This window comes from Myotis lucifugus, unplaced genomic scaffold (genome assembly GCF_000147115.1).
Source record: "Myotis lucifugus unplaced genomic scaffold, Myoluc2.0 scaffold_116, whole genome shotgun sequence".
In the NCBI taxonomy this organism is placed as follows: domain Eukaryota; kingdom Metazoa; phylum Chordata; class Mammalia; order Chiroptera; family Vespertilionidae; genus Myotis; species Myotis lucifugus.
The window spans coordinates 1,991,810-2,012,138 of NW_005871164.1; the positions used below are offsets into that span (position 1 = coordinate 1,991,810).

At 38.7% G+C, this 20,329-nt stretch overlaps 1 protein-coding gene across 1 annotated transcript in view; it reads right to left on the reverse strand.

The window, feature by feature from the left end:
* Window positions 1–20,329, reverse strand: part of NCKAP5 (NCK associated protein 5) — an 859,015-nt gene that overhangs the window by 433,294 nt on the left and 405,392 nt on the right. The window contains exon 5 of the mRNA XM_023757884.1: window positions 9,846–9,909. Within this exon, the coding sequence (XP_023613652.1) occupies window positions 9,846–9,909 (64 nt within the window). The remainder of the gene's footprint in view (window positions 1–9,845; window positions 9,910–20,329) is intronic.

Here is a 20,329-nt window from a genome sequence, read left to right on the forward strand (position 1 = left end):
AAGGAAGGAAGGAAGGGAGGGAGGGAGGAAAAACACAATGTAGGAGTATGTCAGAGGGATAAATTTGCCAACAAAAAGAACTCCTAATGGCCAAAACTGGAATAATTTGAGCAACACAATAAAGTAGTTTATATTGGTTTAAATTCCAAAGTATAAAGTAAATAGCTATGCATGCATCGTGATATAAATAACTGAACAAATAAATAGGGAAGAATACACAAATGTTCAATGCAGAAGAATTCAAAATAATTTCTGCAGACACTTCACCCTCAAGGAGGTAGAACACAATGCTCTCCATCTCAAGTATGGGCTGTGCATAGTAACTTCGTCCAAAGAGGTCAGTAAGGAGGGAAAGAGAGGAGAGGAACGTCACAGTGGGAACCTGACAGACATTGCTTCAGCCAGGTGACCACGGCCCACCTAAACAGTGACAAGTCCGATTGCTAATATGCAACCTTGATGTGATGTAATTAAAAAGGCATTTTAACTTGTGGTCTTCTTTCCAAAAAATATATCCCAATCTAATCATGAGAAAAACATCAGACAAACCTCAATGAGACAAATCCCCCCAAATACCTAACCAGTTCTCAAAATGTTCAAGTTCGTCAAAAACAAGGGGAGTCTGAGCATCTGTCACAACCAAAAAGATCTTAAGGAGATATGACAGGTGAGTGTAATGTGTCCTGGATACGATCCTGAAATGGAAAAAAAGGACATCAGGTGAAACTATAATGTATCATTATTGGTTTATTAGTTGTGACAAGTGTACGACACAAATGCAAAATGTTAATAATTGGGGAATCTTGGTATCTTGGTATGCAGCATATGGGAAATCTCTGTACTATCTTTGCAATTCAGTACTATCTCTGTACTAACTTTTCTAAAATGTTGTTTATTTTAAAACAGTGAGTTGGGATAGTTTTCTCATTGTCTTTTTCAGCACCAGTTTGTATAACTAGTATCTCCACACTAAAGGTACACTTGAACTCCGCTGCAAAATCATCAGAGCCTGGCAGCTTTTTAGGATGCATATTTTTTTTAAAAAATAACATATAAAATTTTAAACATCTATAAAAGTAGTAAGAAAAGCACAATACACCCTCAACTTCTACAGTTATAAAATATGGCCCTTTTTTTTTCATCTAAACTCACCTATTTCCCTTTTCTAAAATTATTTTGAAGCAAACCCAGACATTACAGCATTTCGCTGGTAAATATTTCTGCATGCACACCTAAACAATATGGACTAAAAAAACAATCATAATACTAAGAATATAAATGAATTGAATATTAATGGTAATTCTTAATATCATCAAATACCAGTGCTCACATGTCTAATTGTCTTATGATTGTTATGTGTATGTGAATAAATTAGTATTTCTAAAATGTTTTCTAGTTTCTTTCTTCATTTTCAGCTTCATTGGCTTCTGTTTTGTTCCATTATTTCTTTCTCTTCTTTCTTTAGTTTATTTTATTATTCCTTATTATTGCTTGAGTTGGAGATTAATCAATTTAAATCTTTTCTTTTTCTATCTACTCCATGCATTTAAAGTGATACATTACACCATAAATATTAATTTGATATCTCATAAGTTTGTGTATATATAGTCTTTTCAGAGTCATTCAGCTGAAATACTTTTAATTTCCCTTGTGTTTGTTTAAAATGAATTACTTAAAGTATCTTACTGAATTTTCAAAGTGATCCATTTTTTGGCTGTTACTGATTTCTGATATCACTGACTATAGGCAGGGATCATGAAAAGTATGACTTTGATGCATTTGTCTAATAAGTATTCTATGTTATAAATTTCATGGAGCAAAGACTCCATTTATTATTCTCTGCTGGATATGTTCTATAGATAAATGAGAAAAGCAAAATACAGGGACTATTTCCAAAATTTAGTAAATATTCCAAAACCTATCCTAAAGTTTGGTACCTACCATTCTAAACTCTTAGAAAGTCATGTCCACTTGGCTTTCTAACTTATTAAGTTGGCTTTTGTAAGAAAGAAAGAAAACACTCCTGGCTCTTTTTCCAAATATATATTGTGGGTACATTTTAGCCATTGTAAACACTGAGAATGATGCTTCTCTCTTTGGATGAGACTTTAATCTGAGCTGCTTTGAGTGTTTCTAACACTAGTAAATTAACAAAAAGAGACAAGTGCAAACTTTCCATGCTGATAAAATCACAGCTTTTTCCAAAATCAGTTCCATTTTTATACACTAATAGTAACAAACTAGCAGAAAGAAATATTAAGAATACAATCGCATTTACAATTACATCAAAAAATAAAATAGCTATGAATAAATTTGACCACAGGGGTGAAAGAACTGTACACTGAAAAGCATAAGACCTGGTGAAAGAAATTGAAGAAGACACAAAGAAATGGAAAGGTGTTCCATGCTCATGGATTGAAAGACTGAACATTGTGAAAATGCCCATACTATACAAAGCAACCTACAAATTCAAGGCAATCCCTATCAACATTCTAATGGTATTTTCCACAGAAATAGAACAAACAATTCTAAAATTTGTATGGAACCACGCATACACAAAAGCCCGGAATAGCCAAAGTAATCTTGAGAAACAGAACAAAAATGGAGGCATCACACTTCCTGATTTCAAACTATTTTACAAAGCTACAAGTAATCAAAACAATTGTATTGGCATAGAACATAGATCAATGGAATGGAATAATGAATCTGGAATTAAATCCACATATATGTGGCAGATTAATTTATGACAAAGGAGCTAGTAATATACAATGGGGAAAGGATAGTCTCTTCAATAAATGGTGTTGGTAAAACTGGACAGCCATAAGCAAAAGAAATGAAACTAGATCACTACTTACACCATACACAATATTTAATGCAAAATGAATAAAGACTTGAATGTAAAATCTGAAACCATAAAACCCCTGGAAGAAATCATCAGCAGCTCTTTCACATCAGTCTTGGTGATGATTTTTTGGATCTGACACTAAAAGCAAAGGCAACAAAAGCAAAACTAAACAAGAGGGACAACATCAAACTATAAAGCTTCTGTGCAGCAATGGAAACCATGAACAAAATGAAAAGGCAACCTACCAAATACAAGGAAATAACTGCCAGTCACTTATATAATAAGGGTCAGTATCCAAATATATAAGAATTCGTACAACTCAAAAGCAAAAAAATAAACAACTCAATTTTAAAAATGGGCAGAGGATCTGAATAGACATTTTTTCCAAAGAAGGCATACAGATGGCCAACAAGTCCATGAAAAGGTGTTCACATCACCAATCATGAGGGAAATGCACATCAAAACCACAATGAGATAGCACCTCCCACCTGGCAGAGTGGCTGTCATCAAAACACAAGTAAGAAGTGCTGGCAAGGATATGGAGGAAATGCAACTCTTGTGCACTGCTGAGAGGAATGTAAATTGGTGCAGTCACTATGGAAAATATTATGAAGGCCCCCCCCCCAATTAATAATACTAGTAGACCTACCATATGATCCAGCAGTCCCACATCTGGGTATGTATACAAAGTTGATAAAATCACTGTGTTCAAAAGATGTCTGCACCCCCATGTTCACTGCAGCATTGTTCACAATTGTCAAGGCATGAAAACAATCTAAGTAAGCTGCCAATGAATGAATAAACAAACTAGCCATACATATTATACATATATCTTATATATTATATATAATATGTGTGTGTGTATACACGAACAACAGAATATTATTCAGCCATAAAAAAGTAGGAAATCCTTTTGTTTGCAATAACATGGATGGATCTTGAGAGTGTTATGCTAAGTGAAATTAATCAAACAGAAAAAGACAAATTCTGTATGATCTCACTTATATGTAGTATCTTAAAAAAATGAACTCAAAGATAGAGAGAACAGATTGATGGTGTCAAAGGTGGGAGAGGGTATAAAAGTGCAAATTTTCAGATATAAAATAAACAACTCCTGAGTGCATAATGTATAGCATGGTGACTGTACTCAGTAATAGTGTTTTGCATATTTGAAAGTAGTTGACAAGTTTCTTGTGATGAGAGCTAAAGAGTTCTTATCACAAGAAAAAAAAAGTGTAACTGTGTGAGGTGATAGATGGTAACCAGAGTTATTGGGGTGATTACCTCAAATCCTTATATTATGTTCCCCAAACAAATATGTCAACTATACCTCAATTTTTTCAAAAGCTTCATTCACCTTTCCCTATCCTAACCGCCGCCCTGGACGACTAGCAGTTAGAAAGTAAGCTGTAGCACACACTAGGCTAGTGTGAACACCCATTTTCTAATTCTACCAAAACCCAAGTCTGACCCTAAGGAAGCTAGGAGAATTGGCATGTTTAGGGACCATGCTTCATGCCCCTCTTGCTCCTCGGTTTTCAAACTCTGACTTTCTCTCTCTTGGCTGCCTTCTGTCTGTCAGAGGCCAGACCCTACAGCTGTCTAAACAGCTGTTCAGCAATGGCAAGGAGAAGGGCACACTAGGCAAAGTCCTGACAGTTCGCCAAGGCAACGTCCCCTGGGTTTTGTGCAATGTTCCTGTTTCACCTGTCTCTTAAGTGAAAAGAAATTATTTCTTCTTCTTAAATAACAAGTATTTGACACTGTGACTTTTGCTTTTTACAAGTTACTCAAAGGGAAAATATGCTCACGTGCTGTTGAGGGCAGAGAACAAGCAGGTTAAAAGTAAGACTAGGTGGAAACCTCTCAGACACTATGCAGATGTTAGAGGAGATCGCGGCTGTTAAAGGGAGATCCCCTGGAAACCAGGACCAGATGCAGGCCCAGGAGTGAAGTGTCTTCAAAGTGGTTCTGTCCACGTTAGTAGCAGCTAACCCAGCCAACTCCAGGACTAGTGCCAGGCTGACTGTCCGCACCATGGCACTGAAGGAGCTAGACCTGGGGAGGGCTACTGATACTGCAAGTCTGCCTCATTCTCCAACAAGGAAGGTCCAGACGCCCCGATCTCCCCACATCCTCAAACTCTTCTTTCTCTCAAATTCCTTATCCAACTGTCAATATCTCAGTCTTTGATCATTACTCCTGGGATGTGCATCGTGCCAAATAAACAAAAAGGGGGCATGCCTATGAATGTAGTGGTAGGACAGTAGGGTAACAGGAGGCCAGTGTCTGAATTTGTGGATGCAGGGAAGAGGGCATCTTCTAACCGGGTAAGCAGGGACCCTGTGTCTCCTTAGTGCCTTTAGATGTGTAATGAAGAAATTGTATCTTCTTTTTTCCCAAATAGAAATTAATCACTGGGGTGATAAGAAACCATAGAATGTTGATATATTGCATAATTATAGCCCAAGCATTTTAATAAAATTGTGATTGGTAGGATATTAGTGCTCTTTAGATACAAATATCTCTTCAATCAAAAACAAAGATGAACTAACAGTGGGAGAAGTAATGTTCTTCTAAAATAAAAAAATAAACATAAGAAAACAGCAATTCTATTTAAGCCATTGTTTATATAACGTGAAATACTCTCTCTGAGATATTTTATTGTATCATAAGTACATATAAAATACTTTTGCTCTTTAATAAATACAAATATATATTATTAACTCTTACTTCTATTCAATAAGTAAAATTGTCTTTACTAGTTTGCAGAAAAAAAAATATGATCAGAAGAGCTCTGGATGGTATGTTCAGTGTTTGAGTATTGGCCTGAGTACCAAAGGGTTGTGAATTTGATTCTCGGTCAAGGTCATATACCTGGTTTGCTGATTTGGTCTCTAGCATGAAGGAGGAAGCCAGTTTCCCCTTTCTCGCTCTCTCTCTCTCTCTCTCTCTCTCCATAAAAGTTAATGGACGAGTATGGTCAGTCCAGTAATTGATCCATATTGACACAGGTATTTGGACTATGATAAAGGTTAAATGGTTCAATACATGATGCAAAATGACTATTGGTTTGCAAAAACATTATTTTTATCCTTACCTCACACCAATTTAACTCTACCCAGAATTTTCAAAAATTTACATGCAGAAAATAAAAACTATATATATATTCTAGAAGATAATGAGAATGAATATCTTTATAACTCTTGGGTGGAATAGACCTTTTCACACACAACAATATTTAAAATGACATTGGAGTCTGAAGGACAGAAGAGATCTTGTAGTAAACCGAGTCTGTGAGAGGAAGCACAAGCTGAAACACAATTTCCCAGAATTAAGAGAAATATAATCTTATAGCCTTTTGTGAAAAATAATGAAGGAAGTATGCAAACAATGTTTGTAGTTATTTCATGGAAGAAAGAGTTAAGAACAAAGGAAGCAAATATGAAACATCTAATATTGAAAGAAAGCCTTCCCAAAGACTTGAGTTAACAGAACAATAGAGCATGCAGAATCCATACAAACCAATAAAATACCATGTCCAAGGTCATACAACTAACAGCTGGTAGAGCTAGACTTTGAATCCAGACCTATCTCAACCTCAAGCTCATGTTCTTCCTCCCACACACATGTCAACTAGTCATCAGAAGGGAACCTCTCTGTAGGCAGTGTGGTTCCCTGGAGTGAATCCAGGTCAGAAAAGGAATATTATTGGAAAACCTGGTGAAATTCTAAGAAAGCCTGGAGTTTAGTTAATACTAATATGGCAATGTTAATCTCTTAGTTTTGATAATTATATTATAGTTATGTTCAGATGTTAACACTAGAAAACTGGTTAAAGGGTATGCAGGTGTGCAACTTTACTGTAAGTCTGAAATCATTCCCAAATAAAAAGTATGTTAAAAAATAAAACAACTATCAAAAGAATGGTGCCTTGGGTACTATTCCTAAAACGTATAAGTATAGAGATTTATTGCATTAAGTCAAATTGTAATAAAGGCATGCTTTGCATTAAAGGCTTTATTTATAACAGGTTCATTGATTATAATAGGTTTAATGATTTTAAAAATAATGACCTGCCTCAATTATATAGCTTTTTTGAAAATATTTCTTAAATAACTTTGCATACCATTTTGTGTGTGTGTGTGTGTGTGTGTGTGTGTATCAAAACATAGAATGCTATACCTAGTAATCTTTTAAAACAAGAGGTGATCTGGTTGTGATGAACTCTTTTCCATTTCTGCTACAGGCATGACAAAAGTCCTGGGCTTGGAACAGCAAGAATTAAATTTGGAGGATTAATAGAACTGCCTGATTTAAGGAGCTGTCAGATGAAAGAACCAGGACTTCAGAAATAAATGAATCCTAGGAGCAGAAAAGCTCAAGCATATAATTAAGTAGAAAACTCAGGGGGGTTTGACTAGGTAAGGAAAGAGGAAAAAATATTGAAAAACAAACAAAATAAAGGACATTAAAGAAAATCAGGGCTTATGGTGTCTCTATGGAATGGAAGTGTGATAAATTATGAAAGGGGGAAATAACAGTAATATGAACAATGGTAAATCCAATCATATCACTGCCTCTCTCAAAGGCTTCCAAAGGCTCCAGGCACCCAGAGCAGGAACCAGGGAACCCCGGGGAACCTCTGCCCCATCACTTCTCTGACATCATCTTCTACTGTTTTCCCGCTCCCTCACCCGCCTCCAGCCATCCTGTCCCATGCTTTCTCAGGCAGCAGCCTTTGCACTTGCTCATCTCTCTGCCTGGAATGCTCCTCCTGGAAGGGGGTGCATGGTCCACTCCTGCACCCACTTTGATTTTTGCTCAAATATTAGCTTTTCAGTGACTTACTACTGAAATTAACATTGCTAAGCCCTCAACTCCCCATGTCCCCTACCTTGATCTTATTTTCTCATGGCTGGTCCCACCATCCAACACTCTAATTACATGGGATATATGTTTCCACAACTTCTAGAATGTAAACTCTCAGACTCTGGCCTGGTTTTTTGTTTGTTTGTTTGTTGTGTTTTGTGTTTTTTTTTCACCACTGTTTCCCCAGTGCCTAGAATGTTACTGGACACACAGTGGGTGTTAAATCAATCAATGCATAAATGTGATTCTTTCATTACCGTCATTAAATTAAGAGTAATAAAACACCGGAACCTTTTCCAATGTTATTTTATAGCAATCGAAGTCATTTTTTTGCCTGTGTTTTCTAGGTATTTTCTGCACTGAACAATTACATCTATAATGTTTTAAAAGAGGGTTTTGTTTTGTAAAAGGCAAGAGAGTTATCTGTCTGTGATGATTTCATCTCAGGCCCATTCACTGTCAGAGTCAGAAAGATATACTCTTCAGAGGCCTGCACTTTTTATGAGCTTAAATATTATTTAGTTATTATCAGAAAGGGCTCACAATCATACAATCTTTCTATGAAAAAATGTCCAGTAGCATGATCCACGAAGCTGATGGGATCATGGATCATACAATTCCAACCTCCTAGTTTTAAAAATGAAGCAACTGAGACCTGAGAAAGCCTTCCTCACTGTCAGTGGAGCACAGCGAAGGAGTAGGAATAAGTCGCGAACAAAAGAGTGAAATACCGAGGAATGGCCTGGCCCTAAACGTTTTGTAGTGCAGGAAAACACCACACTGAAGATTTTCAGTTTACCATAGACTAAACCTTCATTTTCTCCAACTTATTTCCAATTCATCGCTCAAAAATGCTTGTGAGCAGTTGCTTCGTATTATTTGAACATTCAAGGTCCTCTTTGCATTAAGATCAGGAGCAGAGCAAACCACGTGATCCCGTGAGTATTTTAGCTGCTCCAGGCCAAGGCACCTTCCAAGGCCCACTCAACCTGCAGTCCTTGCTGCAGCCCTTTGCTATCCCTCTTCAGAGAAGAGTGAGGCCAGCATATTTATTAAATCTTACTCTTTTCAGTGGCTTGATTATCAATTAACTCTCATGAAATCAAATGGAAGCAGCTTTCAGGATCTAAAAATGCATCACTTCCCTTTTTCAAAAAAAAGCTAATTCTTTTGCTGAGAAATTGTACATGTTCTATTGTATTGTCATAAGTGGGGGAAAATCTGGCATGAAATGTTCCCCCCTCAGAGGTAGCAGCAGCAGTTAATCCACATATGCACATGGGTCGCCAGACAGCTATCTCTGATGTTAGAGTAGTATACAGGCAGATACTTTGGCAAAGACCATCCATAAAATGAAGTTGAAATGGACCAAAACAACCATACCGACTTTTAGTACAATTCAGACCGCAGTTTTCTAAATGACACATGCTGAAAAGGACAAGGAGAGATGCCCTTAGAACAGTGAGAAGAAAATAATATACAATGCCATTAACGAACATCTAAGTGTTCCTTAGGGTGGTTTGTATTTGAGGTCTGAAGAACTGAGATGCTTGAGTCATACTGAACTCTCCTTATCTGAAAACCTAAGATTGCTCATTTATGGACATCCTGCTCACAGCTGGAAGCCTGGGCATTCAGTAGATCAAGAAAATGAAGACTTATTACCATTTGAACATCCTCTTCAAAGCCCAAATAGTTATTTTTCATAATCACGCTCTCTCTCTCTCTCTCTCTCTCTCTCTTTCTCTCTCTCTCTCTCTCTCTCTCTCTCTCTCTCTCTCTCCCCTCTCTGTAAATGGCAGAGCTGTCTAGGCTACATTATAAACACGTTATGTACAAATACAGCATTCAGTCTGCTGCAAGCAAATACTTTCCTTAAGTATCCTTCATGAGACAAAACGCCTTTCAAACCAGGGACCTTTGGAAGGGGGTGCAGGATCAGGGTGGAGACCTTTGGAAGTGGGTGCAGGATCAGGGCGGAGACCTTTAGAAGGGGGTGCAGGATCAGGGCGGAGACCTTTGGAAGGGGGTGCAGGATCAGGGTGGAGACCTTTGGAAGGGGGTGCAGGATCAGGGCGGAGACCTTTGGAAGGGGGTGCAGGATCAGGGCAGACCAGCCAGGACTTACCATGGCCCCCTCACTTCTCCTTTCGGCAACTTCTCGCTGCAGTCGGGCCACCGCCAGCTTCTCCCTGGAGAGACAGAAGGGCAGGATTACTTGACCATTCTTCTGGGGTGAGAGGTGCACTGGCATGGCTCAGAAACATTCTTTTGAGGTCTCAGAGGAACTCCTTCCTTGGTTTAGCTCACTTCCTCCACTAAACTTTCTATAAATATTTAAAGTGAATGGTCATTAGTGCATTGTTTTCATTGAGTGTCATGAAAGAGATTTTTTTTGCCTTGGATTTAAAAATAGCCAAAGAAATGTTGAATAAAACTTTAAGTTCATTAACTTACAACATTTATAAATAAATTTTCTGTGTCCTTTCTGTACCAACCTTGCTTATATATATTTTTAATTATTTTTATATCTGTTGCTTTTATTGATACTGAATTTTAAAAAAGCAAACAAAACATAACTGTATCATTCTTGAAATAATAAGAGAAAATCATTTGCAGACTTGCTACGTATTAGGCACCATGTGAAAACTTTTACCTGATCTTATATGAGTCTGATAATAGTAAGTTTTATTATCCCCACTTTATAGATGTGGAAACAGGGGCTCAAAGAGGCAAAGTAACAAGCCAAGCCCCCAGCTGGTATGTACTATATTAGGATCAAAATTAGGTTTTCCTTACTTCAAAGGCTAAATAAAATTTTTACATATCATTTTTTCAGGAGCCAGGAAAAATTCTGCATATAGTTTTTCAAGATCTAGGAAATATGTAGAATGAAAAATCAGATTATTTATTTTAGTATTCTTTATTTTACAATGGGGTTCTTTTATTATCTTTTATAATTGTAATTCTGATTTCACTTCCAAAAAAGCTAATATTCCAAGGGATTTTAAGAATACTTTAAAAAAGATAGGTATCTGCATTTTGGACAGCTTTTCAATTATTCTTTAAAAAGTTGATATAAAAAAAGTTGATAGATGAAAAAAAGGGTGAGTGAGCTCTTCCAGTAATCCTCAGATCTTAATTTTCACAAGGGGGTGCAGGATCAGGGCAGAGAGCTTTGGAAGGGGGTGCAGGATCAGGACCAGAAACCTTTGGAAGGGAGTGCAGAATCAGGATAGAGACCTTGGGAAAGGGGTGCTGAAATGTTTCTACTTGTCACTTAAATGTTTCTACTTCTATGAAGATGTTAAACTACTAGTATTTGAATGATATTACATCTCTCAGCTTTCCCTCTACCCAGGATCAGCTACCTGCAATGAGGAAGCAACTCAATTCTCAGATAGTGAGAGGATTTCTCCCCTCCTAACTGGGCCTTTGAAATGCCTGTGACTGCCAGAAAGGCATTTGCTGGGTTCCGGCCAACATGGCAGTGCGGGTAAACGTGGTCCTCAAGTCCTCCCACAACCACATCAAATTACAACTAAACTACAGAACAACCATCATGCAGAACCTTCTGAAATCTAGCTGAACAGAAGTCTTACAACTAAGTATATAAAGAAGCCACATCGAGATTGGAAAGAGGGGTACAGAGGTGGAACAGGCTGGTCCCACACCCATGTGTAAAATATACATCTGCAGAGGTCCCTCTTGAGGATCAAGGGGACCCAGCCCCACATCAACCCCCCAGCCCCAGCATTCCAGAGCCAGGAAGAGAAAGCCCAATAACTTGTGACTATAAAAACCAGTGGGGATTGTGGCTAAGTGAGACAGAGGCTGCTGGAGTCCCAGGAAGTTCCTCTTAAAGGGCCCATTTCATGGACTTACTTGTATTCACTCACTCTGAAGCACTGAGGCAACAGCTTGAAAGGCATTAGGGACATACAGGGAGGAACTAAATTATCTGGCATCAGGATGAGAGCTGGGTAGTGGCAGCTTTCTTCCAGACATAAGTGCTGGCAGAGGCTATTGTTCCTTTGCGGAGCCCTCCCCCAACAGAGTGGGCGGGCACTATTTCTGAGTCTCCATCAACCAGGCTACCACTGGTGATTACCTGAGACCCTGCGTCACCCACCTTATAGGTCCACCCAAGCTATTTCCAGTGGCTTTTTCATACCAATGCCCTGTCTTGGCTCATGCTTCAGACTTTCCTAAAATTTCTTAAACAAGCAGCATTTGGCCTCAACATGCTTTGTACCTCTTGCTAAGTGACCCTAGGCCTGGCACTAGCAGAAGCCAGCTTTGGTTCTCAGCTTGGCCTTTCCTAGACCAGCACAAGTAGCAGCCATCTGCAGATCACTTTGTAGCTCAGGCCAGGTAATACCAGGTAGGACACAGGTAATGGCTGACCTTAGCCTGCACCTCCTGGGAGGCCCTGGAGCCACCTCCACAAGTGACACACTTAAGGGGCAAACAGAGAAGGAACCAGAGCCCCACTGAGGTAAGTTCTGTTTCTTGGAATGAACCTGGCACAGCTAATTCTCAACAGCGGTTTCAGCCAGTTTTTACAGCCAATTGTCTGGGGGTAAATCCCTCCATTGATGAGCCAATGGCAATCAAAGCTTAACTATAACAGAAGGTGTATACAGATTACATGGGGTCACACCTGGAGTGCCCAGGTCTAGTGACGGGGAGTCTGTGCCACTGGACCCTACAGAAACCTACTACATAAGGACACTCTACCAAGCCCAGGAGACATAGCAGCTTTGCCTAATACATAGAAACAAAAACAGGGAGGCTGACAAAATGAGGAGACAAAGAAATGTATCCCAAATGAAAAAACAGAACAAAACCCTAGAAAAATAACTAAACAAAATGGAACCAAAAATCTACAAGATACAGAGTTCAAAACACTAGTTCAAAATACTTACTAGTAGATGAAATTAATGAGAACTTCAACAAAGAGACAGGAAACATAAAAATGGAACTAGAAAACATATTAAAAAGGTCAGAAAAGAAGAATACATTAACTGAAATAAAGGCTACATTACAGGATATCAATAGTCAAGTAGATGAAGCAGAAGATCATATCAGAGAATTGGAATATAAGGAAGCAGAAAACACTAATCAGAACAGAAAAAAAAGAATCCAAAATAAGGAGGATAGTTTAAGAAGCGTTTGGGACAACTTTAAGCATACCAACATTTGCATCATGGGGATGGCAGAAGGAGGAGAGAGGGAGCAAGGAAATGATAACATATGTGAAAAAATAATGACAGAAAACTTCCCCAACCTGGTGAAGGAAATAGACATACAAGTCCAGAAAGCAAAGAGAGTTCAAAACAAGAGGAACCCAAAGAGGCCCACACAAAGATACATCATAATTAAAATGTCAAAGTTTAAAGACAAAGAAAGGATCTTAAAAGCAGGAAGAGAAAAGCCATTAGTTACCTACAAGGGAGCGCTTTTAAGACTGTCAGCTGATTTCTCAACAGAAACTTTTCAGGCCAGAAGGGATTGGCATGAAATATTCAAAGTGATGAAAAGCAAGTACCTGCAACCAAGATTACTTCACCCAGCAAATATATCATTTAGAATCAAAGGACAGATAAAAACTTTCCACCAATCAGAAAGATTATATGCACCTATATTCATAGCAATGCAATTTACAATAGCTAAGATTTAGAAAAAGACCAATTACCCATCAGTAGATAAGTGGATAAAAAAGCTGTGGTACATTTACATGGAATACTATACAGCAGTAAAAAGGCTATCTTACCCTTTGAGACAACATCGATGAACCTGAAGAGTATTAAACTAAGTGAAACAAGCCAGTAAGAGAAAGAAAAATATCACATGATGCCACTCATATGTGGAATCTATGAACAAAATAAACTGATGAAAAAAAAATAGATCCAGAGACATAGAAGCATGAAGCAGACTGTCCAATCTCACAGGGAAGGTGGAGGTGGGTGGGTGGATGGGAAAAGATCAACCAAAGAACCTGTATACATATATGCATAACCCATGGACACAGACAATAGTGTGGTGAAGGCATGGGGTAGAGGGAGGGGGCAGGCTAGAAGTGGTCAATGGGGAAACAAAGGGAACATCTGTAATCCTATCTAATAAAGAGGGGATATGCTAATTGACCCTCAAGCCATCGTAAAGATGGCGGCGCAACAGCCAATAAGGAGGGGGTATGCTAATTGACTGACCCGCCCTCAAAGATGGTGACACCCACAGCCAATAAGGAGGTAATATGCTAATTGACTGCCACACCCTCAAAGATGGTGACGCCAACAGCCAATAAGGAGGGAATATGCTAATTGACTGCCACGCCCTCAAAGATGGTGGTGCCCACAGCCACAAGATGGTGGTGCCCAGTACCCTCAGCCCCGCTGGGATGGCAGGCATGCAGCAAGGCCAGGCTTGCTCCCAGGCAGGCCCGGCCGCTCCGCACAACTGCCTCTGGAGTCCCCCAATCCCCTCAGCCCCTCAGCTGACCAGAGCTGGCCTAAGTTGCAGGCAAGCCTTGGATGGTGGCTGCCCAGCCGCCCAGGGCCACCCAAGAGTCAGGTAACCAGGGCTGGCTGAGGCTTGCGCTGCTGGCAGTGGCAGCAGCAGAGGTGTGATGGGGCATCGCCTTCCCTTGATCTCCAGGTCACCTCCTGCCCCTGAGGGCTCCCGGACTGTGAGAGGGGGCAGGATGGGCTGAGGGACCCCCCCTCCAGTGCATGAATTTTCATGCACCAGGCCTCTAGTGCTTTCAATAACTAAAAAGAAAAAAAGGCAGAAACTCTAACAGACATTTGTACACCAATGTTCACAGTTGTATTATTCACAATTGTCCAAAGTTGGAAACAACCCAAATGTCCATGATACATAAACAAAGTGTAATAGAAATAAAAATAAAAACAGAGTTTTCTAGACAAGAAGAAGCTACAGGAGTCCATTGGCACCAAACCAGTATTATATGAAATGGATCTTCTTTAAGATGAGAGGGGAGTGGGGGATGGGTGAAAAAGGTGAAAGGATTAAGAAGTATAAATTAGAAGTTAGAGAGTAGTCATGGGGTTGTAAAGTACAGCATAGGGATTATAGTCGATAATATTGTAATATGTATGGTGTTAGATGGGTACAGATTTATTGGGGTGATAACTTAGTAAGTTATATAATGTCTAATCACTGGGTTGTACACCTGAAACTAATATAATATTGTACATCAACTACAATGGAAAAATTTTTAAAATATTGAAGGTAAAAAAAAAAAAGGCATATGCTCTAGTTTGGTTGAAGTTGAATAGCTTTTTAGTAGGAATAGTTCTGTTTGAATCACCATAGATTAGAAGAGGAAAACAAGACCCATGAGACTGTTGAGGAAGACAGTTTTGGAAGCCCAGGGCAGGAGTCCCATGAGAGGGGGCAACACAGCAGACAGAAAGAAGCCATAGAAAGAAGATGGAGTCATCACCTCTTCCTTTGATAAGAAAAGCAGAGAGTCTACTTTTCTTATCAAGTCCTTGGATCTCTGATCCAAGTCCTGATGAACAGAGCAAGGAATTAAAAGAGAAAAATATGACTGACTTCTTGTTGTTTTTGTTTTTGTTTGTTTTTGTTTTAATCCTCACCCAAGGGTATTTTTCCATTGATTTTTAGAGAGAGTGGAAGAGGGAGGGAAAGACAGAGAGGAATATTGATGTGAGAGAAACATATCAAATGGTTGCCCCCTGCACGCGCCTTGACCAGGGCCCAGGCTGGGGAGGAGCCTGCAACTGAGGTACTTACATTGACTGGAATCTAACCTGGGACCCTTTGGTCTATAGGCTGACGCTCTATCCACTGAGCCAAACCAGCTAGGGCTGACTTCTTGTTTAATATGAAAATTAAACACACAATAAATACTCATAAGGGAAAACAAAAGGAAAGTAACATATCCTCTATACTATGACCCAGAAATTCTACTCTGATGTTTAAACCCAACAGAAATGCACATAGAAGACATGTGCTAGAATGTTCATAGAAGCACAGCTGTAGCAGTCTTAAACAGAAAATGCACATCCCTTCAACAATGGAACTTGCACATAGTCATACAATGGAATACCATAAGGTACGCAGAAGGAATAATTTATACTTAATCATGACATATGCAATAACACAAACTACTGTTGAGTGAAAGAAGTAAATGGAGAACAGTATAGATTTTATGGTTCGTGCATATAAAGTTCAAAGACAGGTAAAACTCCTACCCAGGTCAATATGGCAAGAGGAAGAAATAAAAGACACAAATATAAAAAAAGAAAGAGGTAAAGCCACCTCTATTCACAGATGACATAATTGTATATAAATCCTAAGGAATTTACAAAACAACTATACAACTAATAAGTGAATTTAGCAAAGTCACATAATACAAGCCAATATACAGAAATCAGTTGTGTTTTTATATACAAACATCAACTAATTTAAAAATTAAAATTTAAAAGTTTATTTATAATGGTATCACAAACAAAATACTTAGGAAGTAAATTTAACTTTTGTTACACAGCTACACTAAAAACTAGAAAACACTGATTAGAACAATTAAAGGAATATACACACATACACACACACAAACGTACACACACACACACCATATTCATGGGTTAGAAGGTTTAATATTGTGTCAAATTTTGTATCAAATTAATCTATAAATTCTTTCTCACTGGGAAGTATACCTCCACCCCCCCCAAAAAAAAATAAAGAGGAAGCCATGAGTAGCAGGTAACAGCTCTGTAGGAATCCAGCTATGATGCTGGACAAACAGCTACATAGGGATCTAGAGAACAAAGAGTCTCCAGTGGCTGATTCCCAGAAAAAAACAAAGCTGTTAAAAAATAAATTAACCTATGTGTTTGTAAATATTGAGAGAACTTTTACACTTTTAGTGGAAAGTCTTTTAAGAACCTGGGATTGGAATATGAAAATCTAAGCCAATGGCAATTAATGACCCTTGGAAAGAGTGAAGTTATTCCAGAAACACAATACTAGAATTTTATTAGAATCAGCTGTGAATACTACTTACTTAATTTTATTATTATAATTAATTAATTTAACTAATTAAGTTATAACAATGAAAACATTTGGAGAAGGGGAAGTGTGAGAGATAGGTGGTATAGGAGCACTAAATCCTTATCTTCTATACTAGGAAGACAATTTAAAATGATGAAAAGTGATAAAATCGAGAAATAAAAATACAGATATATTTTGTAGATTTAAGGATGAAAAATACAGAAGATAGAGCTAAAACATGGAAAGTGGTTTGCAGGGCAAAGATCTGGAGGTAGGGAAAGAGGGGTGGTGTATAACTTACAAATATTATGTACATTTATTACTTTGATTAAAAAATTTTCAGAAATGTGTATTTTTAAACTGACTGGATCACTTCCTTTTAGTTTTACTAAAATCATTATGAGAGAGAGAGAGAGAGAGAGAGAGAGAGAGAGAGAGAGAGAGATTTTATTTTTACTAAAAACATAATACATAGATAGATATATAGAGAGACAGAGCTAGAGATAGAGATGGAGATGAGAAATGGGGGTGGGGATGGGGGTGAGGATGGGGATGAGGGTGGGAATGGGGATGGGGATGGGGATGGGGATGGGGATGGGGATGGCCATGAGAGAGGAAGAAAGAGCAACTTCATCAGATTATTTACAACCTGAAAACTCAGCACCAACTGATTCACCACCATGGTCCTGAACAAATAACCCACCAGAAAGCTTTGGTAGATGGAAGAAAAATAAGGACTAACAATAAGCATTGGGAGCCTTCACATAAGTATTTTAAAGTACATACTGTAAGCAATTAACATTGTACAGTGATATGTTAAATTTAAGATTTTTAGCTTTTGTATTGTTTCATTAAATATTACATATAAAAATTTAGAAATCACAAGTGCACAGCTTGATGAAAAATCATGACGTGAACATGCCCTAGTTGCCACCACCCAAGTAAACCACTAGCATATTACCAGAGCCCAGGAGCTCCTATGATGCCCATGATGACACTAAGGTTAGTATAGCAAAACCTGACCTCATCTGCCCTGACTTCCTCTGTATAGCGAATACAGACCTGTTTAACTCTAGTCTAAACTATTTTCTCCTCAATTGTTTATTCAGTGATATGTTTGCCTCCAAATAAGCCAATAAATCCCTCCTCAACACAGGGTACCTTCTAGTTCTGGTGGCCACAAAAGCTTGTTTACGTACATCTAAAATTATGAAAAGCACAGCCTCCACAGGCGATCAGGTAAATAGTAAGCCTCAACAATGTGAATTTCTGGGTAAGAATGTTGAATGGGGGGCTAATAGAATAGCAATAGTCAAATATTTGAGGCAGGACCCCTATGCACCCTGAAAAATTATTGAGGTCCCAAAGAGCTTAAGTTTATGTGGGTTGTATCTATTGACATTTACCACATGTAGGTGAAAAAAGATAGTTTTAAAAAAAATTATTAATTCCTTAAAAATAAAAATAACAAACTCATGTTCACACAAGTAAAACATTTTAATGAAAAAATAAGCCTATATTCCAAAACAAAAATAAATGTCATGAGAAGAATGGAACTGCTTTAAAATTTTGCACATATTCTTGAAGTCTGGCCTAAAAGAAGACAGTGGGATTCTCACGCCTGCTTCTGCATTCAACCTACTGTGATGGCACCCGTGGAGTCTGCAGGAAACTCCACTGAATTCCCACGTAAGAATGTGAGTGGGAAAGGCAAATAACACCTTTGTGATTACAAAAGTAATTCTGAAGTCAGGTTCCTTGAAAGGCTTTTGGGAGTACCCAAGACCCCAGGACCACACTCCACACTCTGAGAACTCTGCACAGAAAATACAGAACTAGAAATGGAGGAATGTTTTGAAAATTTTCCTGGCATCATCATTCATCATTCCTGATGGCTGAATCTACAGAGAAAGATCACACACACACACACACACACACACACACACACACACACACACACACTGAGCGTCCAGATTGTTATGAGCATGTGACATTTGTAGGCAAATTAGCTATAATTTCACGCTGAAGTTGCTAGAGGGCCAGACCATTATAAATAGGGAAGCAGGTTGTTTACCACAACAGTAGAAGTGATTTTTTTTCTGAAGTTATGGGTAAACAACGCGATTTAACAGCCTTTGAATGTGGGATGATTGTTGGTGCTTGGAGCCATGGAGCGAGTATCAGCAAAACAGCCGAAGGCCTGTTCGAACACCTTTGCTGTATGCAGTTACCAAGATAAAATGTCTCCAATTCGCACAAGAACACAAGGAGTGGACAGTCGAGCATTGGAAAAAAGTCATGTGGTCCCATGAATCTCGTTTCCAGTTGCATCATGCAGATGACAGAGTGAGAATTTGGCAGAAACAGCATGAAAGCATGCACCCCCAAATGCATGAGTACAACCCTTCAAGCTAGTGGGGGCAGTGTTATGGTTTGGGGCATGTTTTCCTGGCATGATTTGGGCCCTTTAATTCATGTGGAACAATATCTGAATAGCACAACATACCTAAGTATTGCTGCTGATCAGGTTCATCCTATCATGTTGATGGCGTATCCTAATGGAGATGGCTTCTTCCAACAAGACAATGTGCCATGCCACGGTGCTCCTATTGTACATGAGTGGTTTCAAGAACATGGGGGGGACTTTACCTTGCTTAGGTGGCCCCCACAATCGCCAGATCTCAAACCAATTGAGCATTTGTGGGACGAAGTTAAAAGAGCCATCAGGCAGCTGGTTCCACAACCATCAAATCTCACAGAACCTGACAGTGCTATTCATCAGGCATGGTGTCAGATTCCTCGCATCACCTTTCAACATCTCCTGGAGTCAATGCCAAGAAGAATCGCCACAGTATTGAAGGCAAAAGGTGGCCCAACGAAGTACTGATGGGGTGGTCATAATAATCTGGCCACTCAGTATATATATGCTAATGGCATGATAACTTTTTACAAGAGCAGTTTAACATAAAGAAGACTTTCTAGAAACACCGAGAATCTAACCATAGCACGATCATCCTTCAACACGATGAGTCCTAATGCAGTTTAAAGGTTAGAAACATCGCTATTTTATCTTTAAAAGAAATTGCCTCTGTAACACTATTTAGCAATTATCACATGGTGCAAGTGCTTGTCAAATCTCATTCAATTCAAGAAAACTGCAATGGTTTTAGCCATTACATAGTTTTTAAGAGGAAAAATATGAATAAATCATAAAATTTGTGATCAGCCCACACATTATGTTTTTGGCATTCAATAAAGAAAGTGTGAATAAGCCAACATAAAAGGGTCATCTCTAAAGTGGCAGCATGTCAGCCATTTGATTTGGAGGAACAGAGAGTAAAATGTGAAGAAACTAGAAACATCAACTGTAGCGATGAGCTGACCCACCACTGCGTGAACAGAGATGTGCCCAATTTCAAACAGCCATGTGGAAGTGTGTGATGTGAACACGGAGAATCTCTGAGTAGTCTGGATCACAGGAAAGACAGTCCCTAATCCTAGCTCTGCAAACTAGTCCTCCTCATTTACAAGATGGGGAATTGCTGAAGGCTAGCTATGTGATTAAAA